Genomic DNA, 20843 nt, shown 5'->3' with positions numbered 1-20843 from the left:
ATACTGTACTGATTGATGAAGACATATTCATTTTCGAATTATATTTCTTTTTCTAAAAAAAAACGTTTTATGTGTATTTAAAATATACTCTACGTTTTTGGTATTATACCATCTCATAAACTGTATACTTTTCGGAAGAAAAATCTCACGTTCGAAGTAAAAATATGTGTGTGATTCATTTATAAAGAGTTATATTTTGAGTTGAGTCAATGCTTATGATTTCATAGAGGATATATCAGAGATTCTAGCATCGTTTATCCAAGGACTGGTTTACGAAATGTAACTTAACTTGTTTAATTGATTTTTAACTCAGAAAATTTCCTAGTGTTTGAATTTGGCTGATAGTCTATTGAAATAAATACTTTTTAGTCATTATACAATGTCCCTCGCTAGTACAGCGGTATGTCTTCGGATTTACAACGCAAAATCAGCGGTACGGTTCCCCTCGGTGGGCTCAGCAGATAGCCCCACGTAACTTTGCTATAAGAAAACACAAACACACACATTATTTAATAAAATGGAGGCACTTTTTTCAATTATATATAGGCACAAATAATTATAAAGTTTGATGTGAAATTAAAATAAGCACTTATTTGGAAAAATTTGTATTTAATGGTTTTAGTGTAAAATTTGTAATACAATGAAAATAAGATTCACAGAAACAGATATATAACTTGTTAATCCGTCAGTACAAAATTTGCGTTTTCAAAAAGCCAGCATAAATTCATGTAAGCAATTTCGAAATGTCTCTTTTTCATAATGATGTTTTCAAGAGTTATAAACAATATTCAGCGTAATGTAGTGTATATATATATATAATTATACTTCCTTGTTTATTAATGTTTCAAAGTAAACGTGATAGCGTAAAGATGTTTTACAAGGATGCACAATGTCGCTTTTCATAAGTCGCAATTTTTAATGTGATGCCATCCCAAGTTAAGACCAATACTTGAGATAAAATTCTAAGAGCATACAAGTATTCTTACATTTAAAGTTTTTAATTACTTTCGTAATCCTAAGTTTCATGCCTAGAAATTTTGTCATTATATATGATTACCAAGAGACTGGATTAGAACATTTGAAACAATAATACACAACAACGTTGGTGATAGGCATATGACAAGGAAAACAAAGTCGACCTATAAATAAAAGAGAGTTGTAGGGATAAAAAATAATTTATTTACGTTGAGTCGAACGGTTTGGAAGACATTTATTTCATTATAAACTGAGTCACATAATAGTCGAACTAACTGATTAATTTATGAGTATAAATTCAGTATAATCATAATGATATTTGAAAACATAGGTTTAGGATCCTTTGAGAAGGAATGAGAGACAGAGGAAATATATATAAATCATATAATAAATATATTTCGAAAAGTTCAACTTATGAAAATAAAAAGTATTCATTCTCACAAATGTATTACAGAGTGAGTGTTTTCTTATAGAAAAGCCACATCGAGCTATCTCCTGAGCCCACCGATGGGACTCGAACCCCCTGATTTTAGCATTGTAAATCCACAGACTTACCGCTGTTCTAGCGAGGAGCGCATTACAGAGCTTCAAAAGCTATATTTTGTACAAACTGACTGAATCAATTATAATATCTTTAATATGATAATGAACTGCATAGCCAAACAGTGAGAAACTTGAATAATAAAAATAGGAAAGCTTTGTCTAAAATTAAAATAATGTATAATAATTTTACAAGTGCGCCAAATATATTTAATACACAGTCAACTGCATCAATTTTATCTAAAATATGCTCGATACGATCAAATATGTTTAACTCAACTACAGTTAATCTATTTGATCCGTGACTTGATGTATTGGTTGAGGATCAAACAGAGTCATTCAGTGATATAAGAATAACATTTGTGTATAAGAAAAACTGTTTTACTGACAAAGAAAATATTATGACGATTCATTGTAACGAATAATCTTCAAGTTACTGTCTCAAGCAAAACAAAACGTGTTATAGAGATACACTAACTTACACACACATACATACGTACTCATAATTTTATTGTAAGATATATTTTTGATTGTGTAAAACGTTCACGTGCTAGCTCTATTTTGTTTAATTACATAATAAAATGTATTTATAAATTTAATTCGTTACCTACTCATCAAAAATGCTATAACTGAGCAAACCTGAAATATTTTTATATTTGTATCTTCTTCATTTCTAAATTTGAATAAGGTTCAATGAGTGGTTGATATGTTGTTCTACTAATCCTCTGGAGATAACTAATTTTAGCAGAAAATATTTTTAGTTTGTTGACTGATATATTGTTCGTTTATTTGTTTTCAATTTCGCGAAATGTTACACGAAGGCTATCCGCGTTAGTCGTCTCTAAATTTAGCAGTGAAAGATTAGAAGTAAGATAGCTAGTAATTAGTACCTACCATCAACTCTTGGACTACTTTTTTACTTACGAATAATGGGATTAACCGTAACTATATAACACCTTCACTGTTGAAATGCGAGAATGTTTGGTGGCACGGGGATTTGAGCCAGCGACTCTCAGACTGCGAGTCGAGTGTTTATTTGTTTTTTTGAATTTCGCACAAAGCTATTCGAGGGCTATCTGTGCTAGCCGTCCCTAATTTTGCAGTGTAAGACTAGAGGGAAGGCAGCTAGTCATCACCACCCACCGCCAACTCTTGGGCTACTCTTTTACCAACGAATAGTGAAATTGACCGTAACATTATAACGCCCCCACGGCTGAAAGGGCGAGCATGTTTGGCGCAATGGGGATGTGAACCCGCGACCCTCAGATTACGAGTCGCACGCCTTAACTCACCTGGCCATACCGGGCTGACATTTGACATACCAGAGCTCTTTTATTGCTATTACGTTAAGTATTATAATTTATTTCAGACGAGTCTCCAATCTATTACATTACGTACATTACGTATTACTATTTCAAATAATATTACTGTTCAAATTTGAAGCCATGCCGGGCCGTTCGAGTCGAGTGACCTAACAACCTGGCTGATATATAATCAATTTAGATATAAAAGTGTAAGATTATTAAAACGTTTAGTGTACACTTCAACATGCTAATAATATTAGATTAGTTTAGCTAATTCATTAACAGTTAAAACCATTTTATCTAATATTTTATTTATGAGCATATTTAAATTTATTACAACAGAAAACTATCATTTTCCAACAGTAACAACAAGTCATAAGAGCTTTGGCTTAAAATATTGATTGTATGGAATTAAGTATAAAGCTGCATAATGGACTATTTGTGTTCCACCCACCACGTGTTTAAAATAATCAAATATATTACTATAGTAGACAACACACATACTCAGGAGAATGTTATTTTTCCGATATTTGTCTATATTCTAAAGCAAAAGTTTAAAATATTGAAACAGCATTAGATGAATTTATATTGTTGCGTCTTAATGACCAGAAGTCACTTAATTTAATGTCCTTTGAAAAGAGAACAACAAGTAATTCAGTCATAAATTCTTGGCCAGAGTGTATGCATATTTTATAACAAATAAATCATTATTATTAACATGGAATACAAATACACTTACCACTGTCGTACTGGGAAATGCATATTATATGAATCATTGTAATCTTGTAATCTGTATAATAAAATAGGTTTTTCTTTGATAGATTGTTTAGGAAGAGTATTTATCAAAATAGGTTTATATGAACATCTTGAACGATTTAATAGAACAGCAAACAATTTTATCAGATACCTCGACAAAGATGTGTGATTCAGCATTTCACCTATTACAACATCTTATCAAATGTATCCATTAAGAAGATATTTTATCAAATTATTATAAACAGCGTCCATAACCTTATATCAGTTCGTATTGAACATTCAGTACTTGGTTAGTCCTTCTCGTACTCTGATAACCTGTCGTGCTAGCGATGAAGTTAGTGTCACTAGAGGGCGCTGCAACACAGCTGCAACAGCTGGTTAGAGTCGTGTCCAGCAATTTTATCGACTCAATTCTGCCCAACATTTTTCAATGGAGACTTTTCTGACCATATCAATCTAGTAATATCTTCTTGGTCGAAATAATTCTGCATAAAATGTGTCATTGTCATATTGGAGCAAATAGTTATTGCCAAACTTTGCCCGAGAATATGACAAAATTATAGTCTCCGTACGATGTTTGTAGGAAGCACTATTGACGTTTCCTTGGAGAACATGAATGGCAGTTTTTTTTCCACAGTGAAAATAACTGCGTAAATATGTTCTGCGTCACTTATTGTGTGTGTGTTTTTTTTTGTTGGAAAGACAATCTTCACTCATCTGTTCTTTTATCATTAGCTTTAACAAACCAGAGAATCTTCTCGGGAAGTAGTTTTTTTTTCCTGAAATGGTACTGGGTTACTTCACTCTTTTGACAATGTATTTGCTTCTTGAAGCTAGCCAACCGTCCATACATTGCCAGTATGATATTCCATTGCTCAAATGCAGTTAAAAGCGCAAGACAAAACTGTAACTTATATTTATTAGGCTATAGGAATAAAATACAAGCCAATAAACTATACAAATCAGTTTTACGTAACACATCTTAAAGCAATAAAATTACTAACGTAATTTACAAGTTATTGTTATATATATATATATATATATATATATGTATGTATGTATTTGACGTTAATTCCTTAATATGAATGTCAGTGGTTACTTTTATGAAACGAACCAATTATTTAGCTTGTTTGATAAACAAAGAGGAACGAAAATGAAAGAATGTTACAAATCCAAAATAATTTCATGAAATGGGGCAAAAATCACAGAAAGTAATAAAAAGCATAACTTTGTAGATTTTAAGTGCACAATAATGTTTATTATAGAGAAAGTTGTAACTTTACGTTTAGAAAGATAATTGATTAATAAAGATATATACATATATTATTGTTACGCCATAACGTTGAATTTGCATTATTATATAAACGTTTTCAGAAAATAGTAACGTTAAATAATCATATTGAGGAATTGTTATATCGTAAGGGGGTACTATTTCTGACAGTTGTGAAGTTATATGTATGTAAATGACTTGAATACTTTCAGAAAAAGGCTTGCATTGGTTCTGACTTACAGATCCGGATTTCGGAGATGACGATCCAGATTCAACTGCCTGCGATAAGATAAAATATTCTCCGCACCTTAAATTGTGAATACGTTATGGGACAATGATTCTCTTATCGTAGATGACAGCTGACAAAATTCTATTGATAAAATTAGAGACGGCAGCACAAGGCTTTTGGAGCTTGGTCCAAAATAAAAGATTTTCGCAAAGTCTTTGAAAAATAATAATAATTGTTTGAAAGACTTGCACTTTAGTAAACTTCACCTAACCCTAAATTAAACAGACGTAGCTGTGTTAATCGGTGCACAATAGCGCGCTGGAATTTTAGTGATGTCGAGAAAACCCACTTGTAGAGAAAAATATATATGTAGAAACGGCTTGTTTGGGTTGAGAAAATATTTTACGTAAAGGAGCGAACAACGTTTCGACTTTCTTTGGTCATCGTTAGGTTCACAAAGAAAGAAAGAGGTGACTGACCGGAAGCTGACCACATGTTTGAAAGGAGCTGTGTAACTGAGTGTCGGGATGTAGAGGGCGTGCTTAGATGTTTGAATATATAATTTTATATTATTTACTTTATTATTATTATTTATTATATTATTTTTAATATAGGTATATAGGTGTTCCTTTGTATTGGTTTATTTTGGGCTTGAGTTGTTGTATAAGTAAGGCTTCTTTAATTTTGCGTTTGTTTATGTTTCTTTCTTTATTTAGTATATGAGTGTTTTCTATGGTTATGTTGTGTTTATTTGACTTGCAGTGTTCGAAAACGTGTGAAGGTGACTTTTTATGTTCTTTGAATCTGGTTTCCATTTTTCTACTTCTTTCTCTAATATAGAAGTCGTGGCAGTTATCACGTTGTATTTTATAAATAATGTTGGTGTGATGTTTGTCAGTGTATTTTTTACATAGTATAGACCTTAGTTTTGTGCCTGGTTTTTAAATAAATTTGGTATTATCTGGAATGTCATATTTTGTTACTAGTTTTTGCCAAATGTTGGTTATTTTTCTGCTGATGTAGGGAATATATGGTATGCAACAGTATATGGTTTTGTGATTTTATAATTCGTGGGATATATTTACTTTTGTTGGTTGATTTTGCTTTTTGTCTTTGTGTGCGAATAATGTTTTCTACGGTTTGTGGAGGAAACTTATTGATGTTGATGAAGTATTGTTTTATTTTGACTAATTCATCGTTAATTTTATCTGGTGAGCATAGTTTTATGGCTGTGTTTATTTGGTTTCTTAGTATATTGAGTTTTTGTTTTGTTTCATGTGCTGAGTCCCAAGGAATGTATAGTCCAGTACAGGTGATTTTTCGGTGGATTTCTGTTTTAAACTGTGTATCGGTTCTTGTAGTTTTGAGGTTAAGAAATGATACTTGATTGCTTTCTTCCTGTTCACGTGTGAAGTTGATGTTGGGATGTTTTGAGTTAATGTGATTGAAAAAAATTAAGTGTGTGTTCTGTAGATGTGAATCCCGCAACTGTGTCATCCACATATCTGTACCAGTATAGTGGTGGATGTAATGCTGTGTTAATTGCTTTTGTCATAAAAATATTGGGTAGTTGTTGTTCGCTCCTTTACGTAAAAAAATTTTCTCAACCCAAACGAGCCGTTTCCATAAATATATTTTATATCACTTGTTATGTATATATACATATTTTAATGAAATTAAATACCTTATATTTAAATGAAGTTAAACAAGTAAACAAAATCATGAGGAAGAACTGGTTTAAAAACAGCAAATTGTTCAGATATTGTAAAATTTGTAATAAATCAAAAATATTTTATTAATAATGTTGATATTCTGATACGAAAATTAATAGCTATTGGATTTAATAAGAAAAACTGGATAACATCATTCATTTATTCAGCAATAAATACAAAAATGTATTAAAATAAATACAAAGAAAATAAAATCAGAGAAGTCCTATCAAAAATTATTTAAAAAATGTTAGTTAAAAATAAGGTCCCTAAGAACTTGGCACTATTTTATGCGGATGTACACCTTAAGCCGCATATAAAAGCACGACAGCCACAGTAAACTATCACTTTATCTTCCCACAGCTAATTTACCGGGTATTTGGATTTACAAATCCCTACCCTCGTGTTGTGTTTTTTTTTATGTAGTCGATATTTAACCTCTCGCGAAATACCAACAGACCTTTGCCACCAGTTAACTGCATAATCTCGTTAACTTTAAATTTTGTAGGTACAGCTATTAATCATCAGTCCAACTAAATCTAACTTCGCGTGTAGGGCATAGAGAAGATCTCTTCTGAGCGCTCTCGATTGCTTTGCACCTCTTCTTGAAATGCAAATTGTTAAATCAAAATACCTGCCACGAATTTTATTTTTATTTATTTTAAACTATTACTTTGTTGATGTCGTGTTAATTAGTGCCTGTACCGTATTGGGGGCAGGAATGCTAACTTCAAGACGTAAGTTTTATTTTACTTACCTCCAAATGGTAGTACCTTATTTTCATTATTGATTTATTATTTTTCATTTTTCTACGTTTATCTTTTTTCTTATTCTAATTTTGGAAAGCAGTCACCTTCCCGCAAAACTCTCTTCAAGCGGCCCGGCATGGCCAAGCGCATTAAGGCGTGCGACTCGTAATCTGAGGGTCGCGGGTTCGCATGGGCGTCGCGCCAAACATGCTCGCCCTCCCAGCCGTGGGGGCGTTATAATGTGACGGTCAATCCCACTTTTCGTTGGTAAAAGAATGGCCCAAGAGTTGGCGGTGGGTGGTGATGACTAGCTGCCTTCTCTCCAGTCTTACACTGCTAAATTAGGGACGGCTAGCACAGATAGCCCTCGAGTAGCTTTGTGCGAAATTCCAAAACAAACAAACAAACAAACGTCTTCAGGCAGTGAAGGGTGATATAGATGTGGGACGTTGTGGGCTTGAGCATTCATATCTCGCTCTTTTAATTTCTAATTTTCTCATGTGAGACTGGCGAATTGGAGGTTAAAACTGATAGACGGTGTATCCCCACCGTATTGTGGGTCATACTTCTTCGGTCACCTCCAAAACCTAGGATACATTTTGTACTCCCACATAGCAGCTTGTACCTTAGGATTTCATTTTTTAAAAATGTGCAGCGTATTTAAACATTTAAAAGAGAAAAAATAATGTTAACGTGTTTTGGTTTATGGCTTGTATATTTTATGGTTATAATATATATATTTATACAGAAAATAACACAAATCCTACTTCCACAAGTGAAATTATACGTGGGTACAGCATGACCTGATGGTTACGGCACTCGACCTGTAATCTTAGGGTCGCGGGTTCGAATCCACGTCACACCAAACATTCTCCTCCTTTCAACCGTCAGGGCGTTATAATGTTATGGCCAATCCAGCAATTAGTTGATAAAAGAGTAGCTCAAGAGTTGGTGGTGGGTGGTATTGGCTAGCTGCCTTCCCTTTAGTGTTACACTATTAAATTAGGGACGTCCAGCGCAGATAGATGTCGTGTAGTTTTGCGCAAAATTCAGAAAGCGAACAATCAAACAAACAAATAAATTATACGCTTCGCTACTAGCTATAATTTGTTCTTAACATTTTATAATAGATTTTTCGTTTTCTTGTTTAAAAGGTGATAGTTTCGTTAAAAGTAAGTTTATATAAATAGTTTTCATATTTTTGGCCTGGCACTATTCGTTAGTATACATGTTGCCTAAGAGTTGGCGGTGGGTGGTGATGATTAACTGCCTTCCTTCTAGTCTTTCACTGCTAAATTAGGTAGGCAAAGTTAGCTCTCGTGAAGCTTTGCGCGAAATTCAAACTAAACAGAGAAATTTAATATTTTTAATTTTTATTATTATGTCTTTATTACAATGATCGTTTTCCATTGTTGGTTTAGTATTTGTATTTAGTCTAAGTCTTCTGGGCTAACCAAAGTTCATGAAATTTACGGTAAAAATGATCGCTAACAGCGAGGGTGTTCAACTGATGAAGCAAGGCATTGTAATGTTTAAAAGTAAACAGGTAAAAAAAAATACGTTTACTTAGTTATTACCAGGTTGATTTTTAGATTTTTCATGGTGGATAGCTTGTTCTGACAGAATATTAATATTAATTAAATTTTTATTTTGAGAAATTACATATATTTTAATTTACAATATTCACTTTCTCTAGAAGCAGTTACTTCAACCACCCAAGTGGGAATTTTGTTTTGTTATTTTACCATTTGAAAATTACACTAAATTATTTCACACAGAAAACAAGTTTTGTGTGTATTCAAAATGTTTAAGGCAAACTATAAAATGTTTTGGTATTTAAACTTGACTAACACAGGTTTAAAATGTAAAAAATTTTGCTTCAGTTATTTTAAACACTATTAATGTATATCATTGTACATAGGATTAAGTATACCATTTTTAACATCTTTACTTTCTAATACTAAATCTAATGACAACTAACTTTTAGACGTACCACAGTATACGATATTATGGTAAAAATCAACTAAATTAACTAAATCTCTTAAAAATGATTAATTTCAGTGAATTTTGCCTAATTATTTGTTTTTGAGGCGTCCGAAATTGGGAAATATGACATAAAGTGAAAATTCAATAAATAAGTAACATCAAAATTGTGACTTACAAAGAACGTTGATAATTATTTCAATTCTTGTAGCTCCTTCGGAGTTTGTGGCCTCACATACATAAAGACCTGCGTGATTTCTAGAAACTTTTGGGATTTCTAGTACTGAACCTCTTGCAAAGATATTATGACTATGGAGACCGTGCGTGATCCAGAGGTCGCTGGACGTGGGGTCAATTATCAACTGCCCCTCTTGAAACCACTGGTAGGAGATGGAAGATGGATTTGCTTTTACAGTGACGTTGATATGGGCTGATTTTCCTTCTAGCACATCAAAGCGTTCCAGATTTTGAACCAGAAATCGGGGCTTATCTAGCGTTGACAAAATTAATAGAACAAAAATGCATTATGCTCTTTAGCTCTTGTTCTGCTTTTATTCTATAATGTTCTAAATTAACTTTGGTTATAGTTGCTGTAATTAATGTAACAAAAAATGAAAGGCTTACAACAACATGTAATAATTATTGTTTGATGTTTAGTGTAAGTAGACTATGGAGGAACACTTCCTGCTCTTTATCCACTAAACATTAGTATTTAAGGCTTTCAAGCTCTGATGTAACACTCCTGAATGGTAAAGTGCTTCAGTAAACTTCCTATCGTCCAGCTTTTTTACTGAAAGATATTATGTAACAGTTATCGACAGAATTTAGGAAACCATAAAATTTAAAAGTAGATTTAAGTGGTTTGAAGTATTTTCTCCCTCATATTACACTTATTACAAATGTATTTGCCTCGTAGCTCATATGCACAAACCAATTTTAAGTATATAACAGAGATACGTAAATAAAACTTATAAATGAAATTAAAAGTTTAAGTTACGCTAAGAGAACGAAAATGTAGCATGCGAAAAGAAATACAAGTCAATTTGCATAACTATTCGATGTTAAGCTACTTTAAGTCTCAATAAATATGATATCAAATGACTATAAAGTTCAAACGTTTTACCATCTTAAAAACAATTTAGAAAAAAACAACAACATGCAAATCTTTCAAGTACGTTTCATTTAGTATACAGAGAATATCTACCCATAGCTTTTATTCTTCAGTAGTGTGTATATACAATGCGAACGATGCCCTTAGCCACAATTTTAATATCATGAACTTCTCTTAGTTTGTTAGCGGAATGTAATCGATGTTTTTCAAGTATGGAATACACATTACATTGCAACTGGTTATCCGAACGAGCATCCGTAAACGTATACAGTCTTTCAAAAAAAATTTAAGTGACACAGACTAAAAGTTAGATACCTGGATAATTGAACAAGAAAATAATTCTTACAAAGTACTTCAAGTTTGATGGTTTTTTGTATAGAACGGTGTATTCTAGGGTTTGTTGCTTGACACACGAACACCGAGCCATCATCTTCAAAACTGACATTAAATCGAAGTCGACTTCTTGTTACTTTTCCTCCATAGCTTCCTCTAGAGATCGCAACCACATCTCCACTGATCAATTTATCATTCTTCCACCACTGGATAATGCTCTCAGGATTACTGGATCCAGACTCGCATGTTATTGTTACCTGTTCATTGTTAGATTATCACTTGTCAACGCTGCAGAATATTATTACACTTACATTATCAACAAAGCCCTACAAAGTAAAACCAATCTATCTTAAACAAAATATTTATAGAAAAAAAAACTACTGAAAAAATGGATCACTAGGGTCACAACAAAACGTTTTAAGAATATAAGCACTTTGGTATTTCTGAAGTTAAAGAGAAAAGAAAAAAAACACAATTGAAATTATAATAAAAGTAGCACACATCCAGACTGGAAAATTTCTTTACTTATTTCTACATTACTTCGTTCTTTTACATTTTATAAATTCTTTACGCTAATATCAGATTATTATATTCTTAAATTGAGTATGACATAATTATAAAAATATATTATGTATATTCAAAAGCACAAATCTAAGTAACTTACAATTTGATTTTCCCTCAGATTTTGCGGCTTTATTTCGACGTTTAAATCACCAGGTGGAACTAAGAAGTACAACAAACGTTAAAATTGCATTCTGTATGACGTTATTTTCAAAACACAAATGATGATAACTTTGTTATAAATCAAAATACATTATACAAAGCGACTGATTGAGTTTTTTTATTATGATCATACCAAAAAGAACATCGAATATATTTTAAGTTCTAAAGAAATAACTTACGTGTATTTCAAATGAAATATTCAACTAAAATATGCTACAAAAGTAATAAACCATTGTAGACGATGCTTATCTCTTACAGATGACTCTAGTTGTTACAGAAACCACCAGGGGTCGGGTTATTGCCGGATTGGAAGCTTCACACTTATATACCGCTCCATTATCGCTTGCTTCGGCTTCGATTACTAAGCTACTTGCAACACCGTTAGGTACCAGGCTTGGTCATAGCTGCAACCTGGGGCACATGGAACATTTAAATGAGGGTATTAATATTTTATCATAAAAGGTATTTTTGGGTTCAAAGTTAACTTGCGTTGGAGCACAGCTGTGATGTAAAATCATAGTGGCAGTGTTACCAATGCTTACTTTGACTTACAGATCTACTATAAAGTTTATCTCAATTTTCAGTGTAAATATCGACTTAAGTTTATCTAATTGAAATAAAATATTACGGGTAAATATTATAATTCTATATTTCAATTTTTTGTGTTGTCGTTACCAAAGCTTTCAACTTAGCATAATAATTAATCATTAAATATAGTGTCTCGTTATTTGTAGAAACTTACTTTAACACTTCTTCTCATATGTGACTAAGTTAGTAATTTTTTTTTTTTGTAATTTCTTACTTACAAAAATGAGTTCTAATTATCATATAGAGTTTGATGCGTTTCTTAGGGTGAAGAACAGATCTGAATTATAAAATTCTTTTTAGCTTTTCATGATCTCTAATATATGTAAAACTTTGCAGAGTTAAGATCAGATAATAATATGAAACTGATAATCTTATAAGAGGAATATGCTTAACATCTCTTCCCTAAAGTTTTTCTTTTCAGTCTAATAAAGCCACTTAAATGTCTACAGATGCACTAATATTCACATAAGTTGAAAAAAAATCAGCAACTGGTTTTACCATTATGTTCAGTTATCCCATTTTAGCGTAATGAAAAAATGTTAATTTTTTGTTTTTGAATTTTACTATGTACGAAGTTATAAATTTATTGATCAAACATCAACGTATTTTAATTTGTTTTCATGTGAACTCGTGACACCTCGAGATATAAAAATTAGATTTGTTCTTTAGCGCCTCTATATAGCATTATAAAAACGTTGTATAACATACATTACTTACTGCACCATGAACTGATACATATTTACGATTCTAATCAAAACTATTATTTAAATAGGGCGGGTATGGCCAGATAGTTAAGGCGCTCGATTTGTAATCTGAGAGTCGCGGGGTTCGATTCCTTGTCACACCAAACATACCCAACCTTAGAAAGGGATTATAATGCGACATTCAATCCCACTATTCGTTGGTAAAATAGTAGGCCAAAAGTTAGCGCTGGGAAGTGATGACTATCTGCCTTCACTCTAGTCTTGCGCCGCTAAATTAGGGACAGCTAATATGGATAGCCCTCGATAGCTTTGCGCGAAATTCAAAAACGAATTACATGTATTTAAATATATATACTTAAAAGTTTTCTTCTGTCGACAATTTTTACATGTATGTGTAAAACAATCTAAGTTTTAAATAGATTTTGCCCGAAACAAAATGCCTGTTGTTACTTTATAAAACAATCTAAGCTCAAAATAAATAAGCTATTTAAGACATGTTATGTTATATTAACTTACTTCCATATCTCCCTTGAACCACCGAATGGTTGCACGAGGATTCCCGCCGAAAGAAACACAGGTAATTTGTTTTATTTCCCCTGAAACTATTGGTTCATTGTCAAGTTCTTCTACAGATGGTGGTCCTGGTGGATCTGTAAGATTGCAATTCTCGGAAATCATGTTATGTTAAGCCCTTAGAAAGTAAACACATCCCTGAGATACTGCCATTTTGATGAAGAACATATACGCTATATCTTTATACCAGTATTGTGTTGTTGTCTTGAAAAAAATACTGTTTTCTCTCAAGTTGTTACAGCTTATGTTAATTTAGGTACGAAATACATAAATTCACATTTTTGTTTACATTAAACCTTTTTTTTATTCACAACAACTTGTATTAGATATGAAAAATGGGGTTATGTTATATGTGTTACACGGTTTTTTGTTTATCTCAAAACTATATAATTCGCTATCTGCACTTTGTCCACCAAGGGGAAGTGAATATAGCATTTTAGTGTTATAACTCCGTAAACGTACCACGGATCCCTTAGCGGAAAATAGCTAGGTGAATGTTATTTAGTGAACGATTACTAAAAATGGTTAGCAGACTGTCATTAATAGTGGTACATGAACAAGCAACGTTCTTTGCTCATTATGTTAAACTATATCTAATAACATTCAGATTGATTTACATTTTATAACTAACTCTAATACCATATTTCATCTTATAAATATTGCCATCTTCAGATGTATCTTTTCGAGTAATACTGTTTCTTAGGTGGCACAAAGAGCCACGACTATCTCATGACTTTAAATTTGAAAACGGCAGTAGGTTAACAGACAATGTTTTAAAATTAATTTGAAGCTTGTTAAATATAATAAATAAAATGGCTGTTTAGCAAACAAGGAGACTACAGATCAAAAATTAATAGTTTTTGGTTTTAAACTAAATGCTGTCCCCAGTATGTTTGCGGAATTACAACGCTAAACTTCGGGTTTCGATACCTGTGGTAGGAAGAATTCAGATAGTAAAAGGTATAGTTTTGTGCTTAATAACAAATCACAATATTAAATACTATAAAAATAAACTGCGTACTATGTCTGCTTTGAATTTCGATAAGTTCATATAAGCATAAACGACGAACTAATGAAACGAATCGTTTCTTGAACTACCATTCTTAGTTATGATGTTGAGAGTATTACAAAGCTTTATAACCAGATATAGGACTTCATACTTATTGCTACAAATATATATACGTGTAACTCACCAAAGAAGCTGAAAATGTTTTATCTAGCATCATTTGTATCTATTAAAATTAAATTAATTATAATAATAACAAAAAATCACTTACAAGTACATATATAAAATCATGTATATATAAAATCAGATACAATTTCACCATGTAAAGTGTGAATTTGAGGTCATGACCTCAGATTTGCTCATGTACTTACATATAACACTAAATGTTGCTGTTTGTGTGACATGCTCATTTAAAATCTTGTTGGCAGCTACACAGGAAAATGTTTTTGTGTTAGGATCCTAAAAAAAATACCAGGAAAAATAAAGATTATTCAGAGATTCTGGCCGATTATCAGTTATTTTATTTTAGGTTAAATGTCCTTATTTCATTCTAAAATTATGTTTGCTTTTAAAAAATCATTACATTCATTTAAAATAATGTAGGGTGGGCTCCTAAAACAATTCTGTGTAATTGACCCTTATTATGTATATATACATAAATTTAGATGACCAAGTCGTAATTCTAATTTGATTTTTTTCTGCTTTATCGTACACTCAGTGTACTATTTTTAATCTCGGTAAACCAATTGGTAACTACCAAAAAGTAATTAATGGATATAAGATAATTTCTCCCGAGAAAAAAAAGAAGTTATCTTAATATTCACAATAACTTTTACAGTCTGTTCTTAGAATGGTAAACTTTCTTTACAACTTAAGAACGTTAACAAAACAGATTTTAAAACATCATTTTAATTTACAAATAATTCGTATTGGTAGAACCAGGGGTGTAGATCCTTGGGGGATGTGTGGGATACATCCCCCCGTCATTTTAGATGGGGGATATGATGCATACAATCATCCCCCCTACAGTTTGGTCTGTTGAATTGTTTTATTGCATCACAGGCCTACAAATTGTGTGTTTGTTCTTGTGATTCTCGTGTTCTTACCAATCGAATTACATAATTAGGCCTAGATGTAGGCTTTTTCAGTAGCCAAAATGTACATCTTTAATATAGGCGTGCTTTTAAGCTTTTCGATCTAAGCGATAGTTCGTAAGTATCAGTCAGTAGGCCTAAGTATATATGCAGGTATCGTAGCAACAAGATTACTCTGTGACTACATGTTTATAGCTTTCAGGTTCACGTAATCAGAGATTACCAATTTGCAAATTGAACAGTCCACATAAGTGGTTGCAAAAATTATCCCCCCCATTGGGTGTAAAAAATCTACGCCCCTGGGTGGAACTAATCGTAACATTGACCTTTAAAATATAATAATTAGTAACAAGCTATACAACTGCTTTTCCTCGTTAGCATATAATAAGAACTTGGCTGCAATTATTAAATGTATTTATTTACATAAGTAAACAAATAGCTTTTATGAGATTTTAAAATACTTTCATGCACACACACACGCACACATATGTAATACAACTATCAGGTAATACATTGTCAAATAAATAACAAATCAAAAGAAAACGGACTAGTTCTGTAACACATCGTTTGATCTCATTATTAACCATTTAGGTAATTTTTACTACTGGGTAGATGGGTGGGTTTGACGATTCATGGCGTAAAGCAACTAGGCTAGCTGCGCCAAACATCCGGTAAAAAGTTAAAAGTAAAGTAAATGTATTAAAATTCGTAAAAATAAATCAAGGTAAAACAAAACAAAGTTGAATTTTTCAATTAAAATTTAAACAGTGTCAAATCCAACTTTAAATCTAGTGTACAGCAGTAAGAGAAAAAATACAGTAACACTAGTTTTAGAGGACATTCTATAGCACAAGTTGAATGGTCATAGCTCACCAGAATGACTAACAGGTAAGTACAAACACCAGTGTTAGTCACCTGAAGCTAGCCTTTCCAGTCCTGGTTGGTTTTGAGTTATTTGATGTTACGGCCATTTTCTAATTTCATATCGAACTAGTTGTACTTTAAAAAGGAATAATAAAAAAGTTTAATTTATCAATTAAAAAACTAAAATAGAGTTAAAAAGGTCAAAAACTATTAATAAACTAAAAACATTTGTAAGGTGGACAGCATCACCATCGCCGATGACACTGTCCAACGTTATGGGTAAACATTGGGATAAAACATGTCTAAAATGGTGCTGTCGTTGAGAGTCGTAACGATGGAAAGACAGTAAAATCTGGCTTATTGTGTCCTAAGTATCACACAGACAACACATTGGTGCATCAGTCCCAGTTAAAAAAGAACGATGAGTTAAAAAAAATAACTCTGACCAATACGTAGTCTAGTTAGGACAACTTCATCTTTCCGATTCTTATAGAAATAAGACGCCCAAAGTCCAATAAAGGGTTTTATTTGGAGAAGCTTGTTTTTTGTTGCTCACTCCAAGTCGACTGCCAATTGGCACGAAGCCGAGCCTTGAATACAACACAATAGTCCATGTATGGAACAGGCACAGCAGTGATAGTGCCTAGTAGAGAGACTTAGCTGCGGTGTCGGCGAGCTCTTTTCAGTGAATACCAATATGGCCTGGTATCCAGAAGAACTGGATAGAAGTAGATGTTAAAGAGAAATGGGCCAACCGGCTTTAAATATCAGGGAGAATAAAGTGAGAACTGACGTGAATCGATTCCAGGGCTAACAGAGAGCTAATTAAATCGGTATTAATAGTACAGTTCGTGTACTGCCTAGCTTCTGTTTGATCCAGAGCAAGAGAAATAACGTACAATTCGACAGTGAACACAGAAACTGTAGAGGGAATTCTATGCGCAACAACCGAATCACGGCAAACAATGGCAGAGCCCAGAGTCATCTGATTTCGAACCATCTGTATAAATGGGAATGGAAGAATGGTTAGAAAGATGTTCGGCAAATAAAAGGCGATACTTCCAAGCATGAGTATCTGTCTTTTCAGGTGACCCAAAGAAAGGTCACATTTGGATATAGTAATTAACCATGGTGAGATGAGCTGATCTGTGGATACCACTATGTCATCTAAAGATAAATTCAATTCATCCAACTGCACCTGGAGATGAAGGCCAAAAGAAAGAGTGGCAAATCATCTATTATGAAAAAGTGTGGCCCACTGAGGAAGGAAAACACAACCTCATGTGGAATGCTATGGTAAAGATCAAAGTTTTGACATTAAAGACAGTTTCAGACGACGAAGGTGTAGATGGGGTTCATGGGAACTTCGTGTACAAACTCTGGACTGGAATAATGCAGAAGGCCCCTGTGCAGAGCCGAAGCCCCTGATGGCGAACAGGGTACAACATTTTCAAGGCTAAAGTCCTGACAGAGCCATAGACCAGAGACCCATAGTCTAGTGTTGATCGAATAAGGGCATGATAGGTTTTTAGCTTGGAATATCGATCCGCCCCAAGTGGTGGAAGGAAAGACACGGAGGATGTTTAGTGTCCTTGTACACTTGACACGTATCTGCTTAATGTGTGGAATAAAGGTCAGCTTACGGTCAGATATAAGCCCCAGGACCTTTGCTTTATGGACCACGGGAATCACAGCTTCGCCAATATCGAGTTCAGGATCAGGGTGAATCCCCCGTTAACGGCAAAAGTGCATGCAAACAGTTTTAGAGAGAGAAATTTGAAATCGTATGCTGTGGTCCATTTCAATACATGACTGAAGGTATCCTGTAGCTCCCGCTCAATAAACCCCGTATTTGACAACTGGCACAAGATGTGGAAGTCATCGACAAAGAGATCGTTTGCAACTGTAGGGGTAGTTTTTCTTTGATGCCATTATTCTTTATAATGCAAAGTGTGATGCTCAAGACACAACCCTGAGGGACTCTAAGTTCCTGTGGGAAGGTTTAGGAAAGTGTCTAATCCATATGGACCTGGCATCGCCGATTCATTAAAATTTTTAATAAAAATCGATAAATTGCCACGCAGCTCATACGAGTGGAGGTGTTATATGATGATACAATACTTCCACGTTGTATCATGAGCTTTCTCTAGGTCAAAAATACATAAACAAGATGTTGTCGCTTGAGAAAGGTTTTACTGATTAATGTTTCAAGTCGAATCAGGTGGTACATGGTAGAGCACTGTCTTCAAAATCCATACTGAGTGGATGAGAGGAGGTTGTTTGATTCGAGGAAACAAACAAGACGAGCATTAACCATCCTTTCTAAGACCTTATAGAGACAGCTCATCAAAGCAAGTGGACGGAAGTTGAAAGGAATCTTGGAATCCTTCCCAGGTTTAGGAAAAGGGATTATAATTGCATGGCGCCAAGCACTGGAAAAAACATTCTCCTGCCAGATCCAGTTAAAACAATCCGAAGAATAGCAAGAGAGGCAGGAGAGAGATGATGAACTATCTCGTAATAAATATCATCAGGTTTGACTGATGTACTACCAGACCGATGAAGAGCAAATTTAAGTTCCACCAGTGTAAGGGGTGGTTATAGTCATAAAGACGACCTGTCTGATAGGAAAGAGGCGATAGTTCTTCCCGTGTTTTGATAGCTAAGAAGATGAAAGATGAAACACAAGTGCTAGATGCATGAGAAAAGCTTTCGCCGAGGGTACTAGCAATGCTCTGGGTGTCAGAAACTTTCTGGCTATCAGAGAACAAGATTGAAAGAGGGCAGAAGGATACTGGCCAATAACATTTCTAATTTTGTCCCATATCACTTTGGAACTGGTGGTAGAAGAAATGCTAGAGGTGTATTTAATCCAAGATTCTTTCCGACTTTGACATTTGACCTGCTGAACATGTGCACGGATATGCTGAAATGCGATGCAGTTTAAAAGTAAGGGATATCTACGAAAGGTATCCCAAGCACGTTTATGGGCTTTTCTTGTCACTTGGCAGGAAAAGTTACACCATGGACGAAGATACTGTGGGAAATGTGTTAAAGTTTTAGGAATACACTGAGTAGCTGCCTGGACAAAACAGTCAGCTACTGCTGCTACACAGTCATCTATTTGAGAGAGTGGTGAAAGAAGGCTAGTTAGCCTGGTCCAATTTCCATCGAGGTACGCGGGTCAGATGACATCGACCAAGGCCAACCTCTCAGGATGATAGGAAAATGATCACTGCCTCGTGGATTACAGTCGACTTTCCAAGAAAAGTAAGTGAAAAGTGAAGGGGAGCAGATGGAAAGATCTATAGCAGTAAAAGACTGACCAGGCGCATAAAAATAAGTATAAGAGCTAGTACTGAAGAGAGACAGGTTGTGGTCCAAGAGCATATGCTCTATAGCACGACCCTTCCCATCAATACTTGCACCACTCCAAAGGGGATTATGTCCAATTTAATTTCCCCCATAGTAAAAAGGGAGATTGTAACTTGTCAATGAGGGCATCGAGGTCTGTTGATTATAGATCTCTTCAGAAGGCAGGTAGAGAGAACAAATAGTGATGATACGGCCCAAGGAACACGGATGGCTACAGCCTTAAAGGGTATATCAAGTGACAAGGACAGAGTGGACATACGCTGATCAACCAGCAATGCCACTCTACTATGCACTGGTCCATCACATGACCTGTCGTTTCTAAACAAGGAAAATTGCCGAAGGTTGACTGTATCAGCAGGTTTCAGAAACGTTTCCTGTAAGAAGAAGCACACGGGATGGTAAGAATCAATCAATTCCTTAATGTCATCTAAATTTGATCTAAAACCTCAACAATTCCACTGAATTAGAGTTACTATTGTTATTTATGTGGAGAAAAGTGTGGTGAGAAGATATTCTGTTTGAGACCACGTTTCTTTTCTTTATTGAACGAAGATCTACCAACCTCCATGGATCATGCTCCGGGTCGGGTAAGCAGGTTTCTGTCTGTGGACAAAGATTCCAATAATTAAGGGCGTAAACGAATGGTCGATTTACTTTTTGGGGCTGCAGAAGAGGATGAACCCGAGGAAACATTTGAATTTGAAGGAGGTGAAACTGAGCTGTTACTGGAATGAGTGGTAGGGACAGAGATAGAAGTAGATATAGATGCGTCAACTTTTAAAATTATGAAGGGCACAAGGTTCGTAAGATGTTTTACAAACGACTCTGTTGGAGGCACGGAAAGATCTGTCTGTACTCCCACTATAGTAGTGAATTGGAGTGCAGTAGTATATGTCCGAGATAGAATTGGGGACAATAATTTTCGAGCTTCTGAGTAGGTGATGTTATTAACAGTCT

General features: G+C 34.0%; 1 protein-coding gene across 1 annotated transcript in view; it reads right to left on the bottom strand.

The window, feature by feature from the left end:
* Nucleotides 1–20843, bottom strand: part of LOC143236134 (nephrin-like) — a 104793-nt gene that overhangs the window by 21396 nt on the left and 62554 nt on the right. The window contains exons 9-15 of the mRNA XM_076474421.1: nt 14925–15012; nt 13491–13624; nt 12988–12998; nt 11939–12075; nt 11624–11682; nt 10973–11216; nt 9694–10005 (exon numbers count right to left, since the gene is read on the bottom strand). Coding sequence (XP_076330536.1) covers nt 9694–10005; nt 10973–11216; nt 11624–11682; nt 11939–12075; nt 12988–12998; nt 13491–13624; nt 14925–15012 — 985 coding nt within the window. The remainder of the gene's footprint in view (nt 1–9693; nt 10006–10972; nt 11217–11623; nt 11683–11938; nt 12076–12987; nt 12999–13490; nt 13625–14924; nt 15013–20843) is intronic.

Source organism: Tachypleus tridentatus, chromosome 13, assembly GCF_004210375.1.
Source record: "Tachypleus tridentatus isolate NWPU-2018 chromosome 13, ASM421037v1, whole genome shotgun sequence".
In the NCBI taxonomy this organism is placed as follows: domain Eukaryota; kingdom Metazoa; phylum Arthropoda; class Merostomata; order Xiphosura; family Limulidae; genus Tachypleus; species Tachypleus tridentatus.
The sequence above is the reverse complement of the archived record's forward strand: the minus strand, read 5'-3'. Positions and strand labels throughout refer to the sequence as shown.